The 13,699-nt window shown below is 24.7% G+C and overlaps 2 protein-coding genes across 8 annotated transcripts; both read left to right on the top strand.

Moving 5' to 3' along the window:
- The first annotated feature begins 479 nt into the window (after positions 1-479).
- Positions 480-1,397, top strand: LOC135926759 (retinal homeobox protein Rx-like). Its single transcript, XM_065462691.1, has 2 exons — positions 480-600; positions 706-1,397. The coding sequence occupies exons 1-2, from the start codon at positions 480-482 to the stop codon at positions 1,395-1,397; spliced, it is 813 nt and encodes a 270-aa protein (XP_065318763.1).
- An 8,415-nt stretch (positions 1,398-9,812) lies between these two features.
- Positions 9,813-12,666, top strand: LOC135925786 (uncharacterized). 7 transcript variants are annotated; one of them, XM_065461261.1, is made up of 11 exons: positions 9,814-10,016; positions 10,059-10,106; positions 10,152-10,193; positions 10,248-10,274; positions 10,335-10,367; positions 10,416-10,448; positions 10,497-10,529; positions 10,578-10,610; positions 10,659-10,691; positions 10,793-10,825; positions 10,872-12,666. In XM_065461261.1, exons 1-11 carry the CDS (start codon positions 9,887-9,889, stop codon positions 11,306-11,308), a joined length of 882 nt encoding a protein of 293 aa, XP_065317333.1. In that variant the 5' UTR covers positions 9,814-9,886; the 3' UTR covers positions 11,309-12,666. The 7 variants fall into 7 exon arrangements, with proteins under 7 accessions (XP_065317331.1, XP_065317332.1, XP_065317333.1 ...); XM_065461262.1 differs by having other exon boundaries at positions 10,251-10,274; XM_065461259.1 differs by having other exon boundaries at positions 9,813-10,016; positions 10,251-10,367.
- Positions 12,667-13,699: the final 1,033 nt, after the last annotated feature.

Genomic DNA, 13,699 nt, shown 5'->3' on the forward strand with positions numbered 1-13,699 from the left:
TTTTTAAAAATGAGAATTTATATTAATAATTATAGGTAAACATATTGTAATATTTTTTTAAATACAATTTATATCTTTGTAAAGAAGATGAATATTTAATGAAACATGGTTATAATTTATATATGATATATAATATTAAATGATTAATATGTGTTATCATATTATTTCATAAGCTTTATCAAATTAAATAAATTGCTCTCTGCTATATATTTTTTTAGATTGTCGAGAAATAATTGAAAAAAAAATTGTTTGGATATTGAGAAACATACGATTTACACTAAATATGGCTACTATTTGTTCGATGTTAATTCATACTAATATTTTTATTATTATAATTTACTAATTATTGCAATAATATACTTGATCTTTTGAAGGCATTAAATGTCAAATTGGTGGATAGATTTTATTGTTAAAATATAATTATATACATTAAATTTTAAAGTTAAAAAAAACTTTTTTATAATTTACAATCTCAAATCATGTCCTCTTCCTTTTTGATTAAGAACATCCTATTGAATACAAACAGTGAAAAGCTATCTAAAGCAAATTCTTTATGCTCGGATGTGAAACCCTTAGCCAAAAGGAATATCCATAATTATGGTATAATTGATAATTTAAGGCTTTAAAACATATATGTATATACTATAGCTTCTTAAATCTATAGTCTTAAAGCGTATTAAATTTATTGGATATTTAAAATTCTAGATTCATATCAAGACGCCATCCAAAATGATGACTGTTTAAGCACGAACGACGACAATATTATGAGTAAGAATAGAGCATTTTATCTTGAAGCACATCCTTATTGCAATTACTTTAACATATATAAAACGAATCCAATAATTAAAAATGAAAGAGATCATAGTTATAATATAGATGAACACGATTTAGGGAGTTATGTATTAAACCGCAATCTATATAACACAGAAGTTATCCTTGAATCAAAAAACAAATCAAGTCAAAGAAATTTAGAATATGGAAAAACTCCTGATTTATATCACCCACTTTCGCCCAATGTAAATTTTAACAGCAATAAAACTAACAATTATGGTGTATTTTATTCATATTGTTTTCCTAATAACGACAAGAGTATAAACCAAAATTTAAGTGAAGCCATTGATTCAACAAATATTCAACAAAATTACATAGAACCCCATCAAAAAGGGATATCAGATGTTTGGATCGAAAATTTTTTGAAGAGCCGTAAAAGGAGAAAGATGAGAACAGCATTCACTTCTTACCAATTAAAAGAGTTAGAGTTACGCTTTCAAATTCAAAAATATTTATCACCTTTCGATAGAGACGAGCTATCAGGTAAGCTTAATCTACACCCCAATCAGATTATAACATGGTTTCAAAATAGAAGAGCCAAAAGTAAAAAGTATCTTAATCGTTAAATTAATAAGGCCTAAACTATGTTGCATTTTCGATGAAATCATTATGCAATATGATAATGTTTATAATTATTATAATATTAAATTATATGATAATTTTTCGATGATTATATAGATGTAAAATAAAAATATTTAACAATTTTGCAGATATACTAAATTAAAATATTTTAATTTATGCTTAAATATAAATAAGAATTTGAAATGAAAATAGACATGTACCTATAGGGAGGCTAGGATAAAAAAAAAGTTCAATAACAAAATGTTTGAAATATGTTTGGAAACACTGGGAATAAAAGGTTCAAGACAAATTGTTCGGCAACAAAATTGGGTATAAAATGCCTGAACAAAATATAAAATTCATATTATTGACCCATTAATATTTTTAACAAATTTTCTTTGAAAATATTTATAATTCATTCCGCATATAATTTTTTACAAATCGTCGAGCTTCTCTTATATTTAAAGTATAGAATGAGATTCGACATCAGCAAGTAGTGTTGATAAATGGCTCCAATTTTAGAAATTTTTGTGATGGCCCTATAAAGGTTAAACAAGATTTTTATGCGAAAACTGCCATTCCTCGATCGAGGGGTTGTTAGTCAAGCCCGTAACCAAGAATTTTTAATTGGGAGGGGGAACTATTTACAGGGGGAGGGCAACATTTTTTTTGAAACAAATAGTCAGACACTCATATAAAGTTTTTGGTATTTTTAATTGAAATAATTAATTAAAAACAATACAAGAAATTTTTATTTTTAAATTTTGACAAATGAATTAAAACTAAATTTTAGATTATTTTTTTCATAAGTCATTAGAACTAAATTTTGTTTTCGTTTATCTTTCATCTATTTTCTTGTGCATGATAATACCTCCTGAGTTTAGAGTCTAAAATCCAAAGAAGCTGTTGATATCCCAATGAAAATACCTGCTGTATAATTTTTTAAATGTAACATGATACTTTTTTATACATAGTGTTAATAATATTTACAAAATTATGACTTTTTAATACTTCAGCCGTTAACACTTAAATAGATTTTAAAAAAAGGATGTAACCTTTTGCGATTTTCATTTCATGATGTAATGTTTTCGTATAAGGACACATTGTGATTTTTTATACGCAAAAAAACATTAAAACAAGATACAGGGTTATTATTCATCATCATTAATTTTTCTAAAAGTGAACAAAATAATTATATATTTCATAATATTTTTCTTTTACAGAACTCCAATTAGAGTCCTTTATACAGTCAAATTTTAATTTGGTGTCAGTAAAAATTTTATGACGAGCTAGGCGTTTTACAAACATGGGAGGATTTTTATTAAATTTTTATATAAGATTTTTGCCTTGATCTTTATCAAGTCGAATGAATTATCACCTTTTATTTTAAAATGTATTAAATATGGAGTCAACACAATTTTTTGCATTGACTATATTTCATATTTACTGACTGAAGATACTTATTTAATCAGGACCGTAGTCAAGGGTGGGGCATTTGGCCTCCAAATCTGGCTCCCAGAAAAAATCCTTGGCCACCAAAAATGGCCCCCATAAATTTTTCCAGCCCCCCCCCCCCAAATTTAAAAAATATTTTTGTAATATATTGTTTTTATATTTTTAAAATCAATTTAAAATATTTATTCAAAAAACATGTCTAGTTTGTAAATTTCTTTCTATCCTATTTTATTTTATCCAATAATAAATCATCATTCATTCATATTCTATCATTTTCATGTGTGTTTGTGTATGACATTATATAGGAGATTAATCACGTTTAAATTGTACTTATCTCAATGATAATTATTTTATTTATTATGAATCAATCACAATATTATTACTATATTATTATAATAATCAGTTATTTAAAACAGCGGTGAATATTTTAGAATTATGAAGAAAATACTGAGATAAGCCAACAAATTAACTGCAATAAGGTTACGTTCAGGGATGCGAACCCGGCAAAATTTTTGACAGGGTTCGGGGTTGGTTTAAGGTTATAAAACGGTTCCATGTCAATTCAGCGAAACTTTTATCGCGAATCTACATTAGCGAATATTGTTCCGCGAAAACAATATCAAATATCGCGAATTTTTTATAGCGAAACTCTTATCGCGAAACCTTTAAAGCGAATACATTAGAGCGAAATTTTTATCGCGTATCAATAATCGCGAAAATTTTATAGCGAAGTCAATATCGCGAAACATAAATCGCGAAGATAATATATCGAAAACTATTTCGCGAAATATAACGCGGCCTATTATTATTTTATTATTTTTATTAAAATAATTTATATATTTATATTTAATGTTAAAATTTTATTTATCAACAAATAAACATATTATATAATATATATTTTTTATTTATATTATTATATTATGAAATGAAAAATGGATTTCTTTTATTTGATAGTTTTAGATTTTTTTTACGGTAAAATAAGTATTTTTAACATGTTAATTAAAATTTTAATTAAGATGCACCATATAAAAGTGACAATTATCATAATCGTTATTTTTAAAGTTTTTTAAATTTTTTTGACGTAAATCGGTTAAAATAAGTATTGTTAACATGTATTAATAAAACTTCAGTGAAGATGTACCCTAGATAAGTGACAATTGTCATAATCCTTATTTTCAAAGTTTTTTAAATTTTTTTGATGCAAATGGCTAAAAATATATATTGTAAACTTGTTAAATTAAAATTTCATGAAGATCTACAACAGAAAAGTGACAATTGTAATAATCGTTATTTTTAAACTTTTTTGACATAAAACTTAAGTGGAGATGTACCCAAGATAAGTGACAATTGTCATCATTTTTAAAGTTTTTTAAATTTTTTTGACGCAAATGGGCAAAAAAATAAATAGCTAACATGTTTAAATAAAACTTCAGTGAAGATGTACCCTAGATAAGTGACAATTGTCATAGTCGTTATTTTTAAAGTTTTTTGAATTTTTTTGAAGCAAATGGGCAAAAATAAAAAATGCTAACATGTTAAAATAAAATATCAATGAAGATGTACCATAGATAAGTGACAATTGTCATAATCGTTGTTTTTGAAGTTTTTTGAAATTTTTTGATACAAAAGGGTAAAAATATAGATTGTAAAAATGTCAAATTAAAATTTCATGAAGATGTACTATATAAAAGTGACAATTGTCATAATCGTTATTTTTAAAAGTTTTTAAATTTTTTTGAAGCAAATGGACTAAAATATAAATTGCTAACATGTTAAAATAATATTTCAGTGAAGATGTACCCTAGATAAGTGACAATAGTGATAATCGTTATTTTTAAAGTTTTTGAATTGTTTGACGCAATTGGACAAAAAAAGAAATATTCGGTGAGAAGGTTGAGATATTAGATTTATGGATTGTTATCTAAATATAGTAGCTTAATTGGCTTGGGACTGAATCACTTATATTGGTTAATGGTATAGTTTTGAGGGATTTTTATGGTGGGGCCTCAGTCCAAACAAAAAAACAAATCGATATTTTCATTCTCATAATCGTTGCTCCTTTTATCCTGCTTAAAATTTGATTAAAATATGCAAAATGATTATTAAAGATAGTTGAATTCTAAACTTTTAAGATATGGATTAAAAATCTTATTCCTTTAATTAATAAATTTTAATTCTACATTATAAAAATGTATAACCTTGCATTCACAGTTAGCAAATATTTTTGTATACTCGTGGCAAAATAGTGCTGAGTTTGAATTCAGGGTAGGATTTTTATAGAAAGATCTTAAAAACCATATGAATATTATTTAGTAATATGATACAATTAACACCCTATAAATTTAATGTTAAGATTTTATTATGGTTAAAATGAATTACAATCTATATTTTAACCCATTTACATCAAAGAACTTTAAAAATAACGATTATAAAATTGTCACTTTTCAATGGTATATCTTCATGAAATTTTAATTTAGCATGTTTACAATCTATATTTTAACCCATTGGCAACAAAAATATTCAAGAAAACCATATTAACAACGATTATGACAATTGTAACTTATCTATGGTACATCTTCACTTAAATTTTATTTTAACATGTAAGAAATTTATATTTTTGCCCATTTGCGTCTAAAAAATTCAAATAATTTTAAAAATAACGATTATGACAATTGTCACCTTTCTATGGTGCATCCTCATGAAATTTTAATTTAACATGTTTAAAATCTATATTTTTACCCATTTGCGTCAAAAAAATTCAAAAAGGTTTAAAAATAACGATTATGACAATTGTCACTTATATAGGGTACATCTTCACTGAAATTTTATTTAAACATGTTTACAATACTTATTTTAGCCCATTTACGTCAAAAAAATTCAAAAAGTTATAAAATAACGATTATGAATGACAATTGTAACTTTTCTATGGTACATCTTCATGAAATTTTAATTTAACATGTTTACAATCTATATTTTTACCCATTTGCGTCAAAAAAATTCAAAAAACTTTAAAAATAACGATTATGACAATTGTCACTTATCTAAGGTACATTTTTACCGAAATTTTATTTTAACATGTTAGCAATACTTATTTTAGCCCATTTACGTCAAAAAAATTTTAAAAAGTTATAAAATAACGATTATAACAATTGTCACTTTTTTATGGTACATCTTCATAAAATTCTATTTTAACATGTTTACAATCTATATTTTTACCATTTGCGTTAAAAAATACAAAAAACTTTAAAAATAACGATTTTGACAATTATCACTTATCTAAGGTACATTTTCACTGAAATTTTATTTTAACATGTTAGCAATACTTATTTTAGCCCATTTATGTCAAAAAAATTTAAAAAAGTTATAAAATAACGAATATCACAATTGTAACTTTTTTATGGTACATCTTCATGAAATTCTAATTTAACATTTTACAATCTATATTTTACCCATTTGCGTTAAAAAATGCAAAAAACTTTAAAATTAACGATTTTGACAATTATCACTTATCTAAGGTACATTTTCACTGAAATTTTATTTTAACATGTTAGCAATACTTATTTTAGCCCATTTACGTCAAAAAAAATTAAATAAGTTATAAAATAATGATTATGACAATTGTCACTTTTCTATGGTACATCTTCATGAAATTCTAATTTAACATGTTTGCAATCTATATTTTTACCCATTTGCGTTAAAAAAATATAAAAACCTTTAAAAATAACGATTTTGACAATTGTCAATCTAGAGTACATCTTCACTGAAGTTTTATTTAAATATGTTATCAATACTTATTTTGGCCCATTTACGTCAAAAAAAAGTTTAAAAAATAATGATTATGATAATTGTCACTTATCAAGGGTACATCTTCACTGAATTTTTATTAAAACAAGCTAGCAATATTTATTCTAACCCATTTTGGTAAAAAAAAATTCAAAAAACTTTAAAAATAACGATTATGACAATTGTCACTTTTCAATTGTACATCTTCATGAAATTTTAATTTAGCATGTTTAGTACAATCTATACTTTTACCCATTTACAACAAAAGAATTCAAAATAAACAACGATTATGACAATTGTAACTTATCTACATCTTCAGAAATTTTATTTAAACATGTTAGCAATACTTATTTTAGCCCATTTACGTCAAAAAAATTCAAAAAAGTTAACGATTAAGACAATTGTCACTTTTCTATGGTACATCTTAATGAAATTGAAAATTTAACATGTTTACAATCTATATTTTTACCCATTTACGTTAAAAAAAATTTAAAAATAATGATTATGATAATTGTCACTTATCTAGGGTACATCTTTACTGAAGTTTTATTTAAACATACTAGCAATACTTATTTTAACGCATTTTGGTCAAAAAAATTCAAAAAACTTTAAAAATAACGATTATAACAATTGTCACTTTTCAATGGTAGATCTTCATGAAATTTTAATTTAGCATGTTTACAATCTAAATGATATTTTTACCCTTTTGAGTTAAAAAATCTTAAAAATAACGAATATGACAATTGTCACATTAAAATATTATCCTTGAAAAAATCATAAAATAACATAAATAATTTAAATATAAATATTTTTAAAAAAATTATTTAGCCACCTCTTTTAATATACTTAAGAAATAGATAATTTTACAAAAATGATAAAAAAAACTATAAAAGATTTCACCAAAAAATTGTATATTTGTAATAAATTTCACAAAAGAATTCCTTAAAGAAGATATATTTACAAAAAAGATTCAAAAATTTTTTTGAACTTCAAGAAATATTTTTTATTTAAAATCTTGGGCGTGAAAATCACTAATAAATTGTAACAAAAATAATATTACACTAGTAGCATATCATTTTTTATTAAAAAACATCAAATAATAAATAATGTGTTTTTTTCTTTTAAATAAATGCATTCGCAATATATTTATTGTTTCGCGGTAATGCGCTCGCGATAATGACTTCGCGCAAACACATTCGCGATAAAATATTCGCTGTAAAGTGTTCGCGTAAAATGTTTCGCTAAAATGTATTCGCTCTAATAAATTCGCGGTTAAGGTTTCGCGGAAATAAATTCGCGAAATTGTCTTCGCTATAAATGTTTCGCGAAGATAAATTTGCAGAATTGGTTTCACGATTTTACCTTCGCTATAAAAACTTTTCGCGATAAACGCCATTCGCGATAAAAGTTTCGCGAAAAAGTGTTTCACGATAAAAGTTTTGCTGAATTGACCTGATATGTTATAAGACAATAGGGTTCAGGGAAATATTTTTAAACCCGGTGTAACGTGTGAAAGTGATCTGTGAGATTTCGAAATCTCACGCAATCACTTTCACATGGATGGGTTGTGAGATTTTGATGATAATGGCCCCCAATGTTTTTGAAGCGATAAATCTAAAGCAAGAATTTTCATGACATGAATTTAAATGATAATATAATATAGAGACAATAATGGTATAAAACCTAACTATTAAATTATAATCTATGTTTTAGAATAATATTTTAATAATGCTTTGCAAGATATATATATCGTTTCATTTTAAGAACTCATCTTTATTTTTTTAAGATCATTAAGTCGAATAATGAGAGCTGTAAAATCAAGGAACATCATTAAAGTTAAGGATATAAAATATAAAATAGAGACAATAATGGTATCACACCTAAATATTTAATTATAATCTATGTTTTAAAATAATATTTTAGTAATGCTTTGTAAAATATATTGTTCATTTCAAGAGCTCATCATTATTTTAACATCATTAAAGTTAACAATATAATAAAATTTCTCTTTTTGATATATATAAATTTAATTTAAAAGTAGATTATATAAAACAAATAAAATATTACAAGGTGTGGTGGGTAGTCTAGTTAGTAAGACTTACATTACCTATCCTCGTAGCGTACATTTTTTATAAATGTTTTTTTTTATCTATCTTATCTAAATAGTCGCCGCCTCTCTATAGTTTTAAATTTATATTTTTAGTCTGCATATCATACCAAATAGTGTGTGATAAGATATGCAGATTAGAGGTCTGTAATGGGCGGGTTTTTAGCGAAAAGATTTATTTAACCTGCCCTCGCTCTCACTTATAATTTTTTTTATATATATTTTGTTTTAAAATTATTTTATGGCTGGTTTGGCTCTTTATTTATTTTAATGTATTTTTAATTAAACATATAATATGGAATATTATGAAAAACTATTTACTGTTCTGCTCATTTTGCCTGAAAAATATCAAATTCTCCCAAATTTTTTAACCCTCTCGCCCAATGTTGAAAATATTTTTTTTAAAGTACGGGCGAAAAAACCACCCAATCCAGACCTCTAGTTCAAATTATTGATAGGAGGCTCCAATCAATATCATAATTAAAGTTTAGCAATATTTAGGTAGGGAAGAGATCCTTACTAACATGCTAATTTACACAACATGAAATTTATAAAATAACCAAATACTCCGATCCCATGATATTTCTTATACAAACATCTTCTCGATAGACATTAATTTAGACAAAGCTCATATATGACAGAAAATTTACTAGAGGCAAACCGCCTTTTCTACCCAACCCTCTAAAAATCACTGCAAAGAAACAGTAAGATAAATTCTTAGCCTAAATGGCTTAATCGTAATGCTTATTTTGTTTACCTAATATAATGTTTTAAAGATAATCCATCTCTATATTATTTTGTACTGAATTGGGTCACAAATATTAGATAAAACTTTATTTAGTATAAGAAAATAGACGAAGAACTTTATTGATATAAATATTTATACATAATTTTAAATTTAATAAAAACATCATGGAAAAATATAATTATTATCATATATTGCATATCAGAATGTAATTGAATATTATTTATAAACTACAACTTTCATAAAAAATATATACGTATCGTACCGCCTTTACTATTTTTCAGCCATAATTAGGGATTTTTTCGTAAGACTTTTTGCTAAATTTTGCTTAAGCTTAAAATTTGTATGCTCAATTTAACAAGCTGATTGCTCAATATATACTTTTACTTTATAAATATTACCTTATGATTCCGTCACATTTTAGAAAATATGATAGTTATAATACTACTATGTATTACAAATGCACCAGGCCATCATGTGCAGGGAAAGGGGTATTTAAAAATAATACCTTCCAAAAATCTAAACAGTGTACAGGTATATTTTTTGTTAATTTTATATAAAATAATTATATTATAGCTCCTGCCTGCTTAGAAATAACACAAGTTAAATCTATAGCCACACAAAGTAAAATATAATTCTAATTTTATAATATAAAAATTTATTTTATAGCTGATCCCATAAATGTAGATAGTATATCAGTAGCCACTCAAAGTAAAATATAATTCTAACTTTATTTTAAAATTTTATATGAAATATTTTCTCCAGCAGCATTTGAGACCATAACCAACCAAGGTAAATTATATAATATATTACTAATATGCTATCTTGTTAACCTGGAAATTGTATTCTTAGCATCAAATAATATGATCCCTCCAACTAACCAAAGTAAATTTAAAATATGTCATCTTGTTAACTTGGAAATTTTATTCTTAGCATCAAATAATATGATCCCTCCAACTAACCAAGGTAAATTTAAAATATGCCATCTTGTTAACTTGGAAATTTTATTCTTAGCATCAAATAATATGATCCCTCCAACTAACCAAAGTAAATTTAAAATATGCCATCTTGTTAACTTGGAAATTTTATTCTTAGCATCAAATAATATGATCCCTCCAACCAACCAAAGTAAATTTAAAATATGCCATCTTATTAACTTCGAAATTTTATTCTTAGCATCAAATAATATGATCCCTCCAACCAACCAAAGTAAATTTAAAATATCCCATCATCAAATAATATGATCCCTCCAATCAACCAAAGTAAATTTAAAATATGCCATCTTATTAACTTAGAAATTTTATTCTTAGCATCAAATAATATGATCCCTCCAACTAATCAAAGTAAATTTAAAATATGCTGCTAATTTTATCTAGAAATCTTTTATAGGCATTGAAGATTATTCGTATAAATTTATAAAATCTAAATTTAATAATAATTTAATCTATTCAAATAAATATTTATATCATCGCAATAGAGGATTTTTTTATAAATGTCGTTTACAAAGTTGTAAGGGAAGGGGTATATTAGGTACTCATTTTATGATGACTAAGCAACATAATCATGATAATGATGAAGTGTATTATGAACTTTTACTTACATTAAATGAATTAAAAAATCAAACAAAATTAAATAAATATTTAAGCTTACATAAAATATATAAAAAGGTTATGCGCGAAAGGAAATTAGATTCCTTTGCGATGCGACATCCTAAAACCTTACCAACATTTTTGTCGGTAAAAACAATTATGGCACGCGTTATTCAATCGACGCGGCCATTCTTACCTCGCACAAATGCTGATATAGCATTGCTTGAGGAACATTAAGTCACAATAACTAATAATAATTTTTTAATTTGTAATGATAATAATAAATTATTTATTTTTTCTACTCGTATACTTTTATCTCGCCTTTGTTTGGCAGATAAAATATATCTAGATGGCACGTTTAATGCCGCCCCTAAACTATTTAAACAATTTTACATTATAAATATTATTATAAATAATACATTAATTATCTGTGCGTATATTCTTTTACCAGATAAATATAAAAATACATATATTCGAATGTTTTATTTATTAAAAAATTATTGCTCATTAGGTTTAATTTTTTCGCCACCAAGTGCAACAATAGATTTTGAAAATGGCGTATTTTTAGCCCTAAAGGAAATTTTTCCAAGAATTATTGTAAAGGGTTGCTATTTCCATTTCTGTCAATGCATCGTAAGACGCATTCAGGAATATCGCCTGACCCAACTACACAGGCGAAATCCTTATATTCATAAATTTTTTCGTATTATAATGGCCATCCCATTTTTATTAGAAAGGGATGTGCCATCTATAATGATTGAGTTAACTAACCAAGCTCGATCTTTTCAATTAAGTTCTATTTTAGATTTTTTAAATTATTTTGAAAATACTTGGATTAACAGTAATGCCAAGTTCAAATATGAAATGTGGAACACATTTGATGTTAGAGGGGTGAGGACGAATAACCACGTTGAAGGATTTAATCGTGCTTTAAAGGAATACGTTCCTTATCCTCACCCTAATATTTATTTATTTATTGATATCATTAAAAATATAGAACAAGATATGGATCTTATGTTGATGCAATTAGATGATGGGCGAAAAGTTACCGAAAGAAGAAGAAAATATATCTTATTAGATTTTAAAATAAGAGAGATAATGATACTTTATTGTGGAAATTTATATAGTCCCATTGAATATTTGGATAAAATATCCAGATATTTATATTCTAAAAAATTTATTGGTGTTTAGCTCATTTTTTTATACTGGTGACTTTTTGCTTATCATCTAATCAATTTGTTTTATATTTTTTTTGAAATCATTAAAAAAATATCATTACTGTTGATCCAAGTTATTTTATTGTAGTTGGGTTTGGCTGAAATGGTATATGCCAATTTCAAAATCTATTTATGTTCCTCAACTATTGTTATATCATCATTTGTGGAGAGTTTTATATGGTAAAAGTTCATAATACTAATCATAATGTTCTTGAGATTGGAATGCCTGAATGGTACACTAAACCCTTCCTTTGTATATTTTTTTATTAGTTGTATAACTTATATTTATTGTCGTTATATTTTTTTTATAAATTATTTCAATTCAAAATTATCATTTTTATTATTGTTTCGCGCACTTTTATAAAATTATTTTTTTTATTTAACCTGATATATGTAATTAAATTCTTATAAAATAAATTTTTAATATTGTCTAAGCAAATTTTTAGAAAAATTTTATAATGAATAATAATTTAATGTTTTGTATTGTCAAATTATACAGTTGAAATAAAAAGAAATTAATATGTATCCATAAGTTAATCAGATATTTAAAGGAATAATAAGTATAAATACCTACTATAAAAATTTTATCAAAGGAGTTCTTAGTAAGAAAAAATAATCAACGATCTCATTAAACTTTAGAAATAACAAAAAAAAATTAGTTAATCAGGTATTTAAAGGAATAATAGTAATAACCTACTGTAAAAATTTTATCAAAGGAGTTCTTAGTAAGAAAAAATAATCAACGATCCCATTAATCTTTCGAAATAACAAAAAAAAATTAGTTAATCAGATATATAAAGGAATAATAGTAATAACCTACTGTAAAAATTTTATCAAAGGAGTTCTTAGTAAGAAAAAATAATCAACGATCCCATTAATCTTTAGAAATAACAAAAAAAATTAGTTAATCAGATATTTAAAGGAATAATAAGTATAAATACCTACTATAAAAATTTTATCAAAGAAGTTCTTAGTAAGAAAAAATAATCAACGATCTCATTAATCTTTAGAAATAACAAAAAAAAATTAGTTAATCAGGTATTTAAAGGAATAATAGTAATAACCTACTGTAAAAATTTTATCAAAGGAGTTCTTAGTAAGAAAAAATAATCAACGATCCCATTAATCTTTCGAAATAACAAAAAAAAATTAGTTAATCAGATATATAAAGGAATAATAGTAATAACCTACTGTGAAAATTTTATCAAAGGAGTTCTTAGTAAGAAAAAATAATCAACGATCCCATTAATCTTTAGAAATAACAAAAAAAATTAGTTAATCAGATATTTAAAGGAATAATAAGTATAAATACCTACTATAAAAATTTTATCAAAGGAGTTCTTAGTAAGAAAAAATAATCAACGATTCCATTAATCTTTAGAAATAACCAAAAAAATGAGTTAATCAGATA

Source organism: Gordionus sp. m RMFG-2023, chromosome 3 (assembly GCF_954871325.1).
Source record: "Gordionus sp. m RMFG-2023 chromosome 3, tfGorSpeb1-WG-v2, whole genome shotgun sequence".
NCBI lineage: Eukaryota > Metazoa > Nematomorpha > Gordioida > Chordodea > Parachordodidae > Gordionus > Gordionus sp. m RMFG-2023.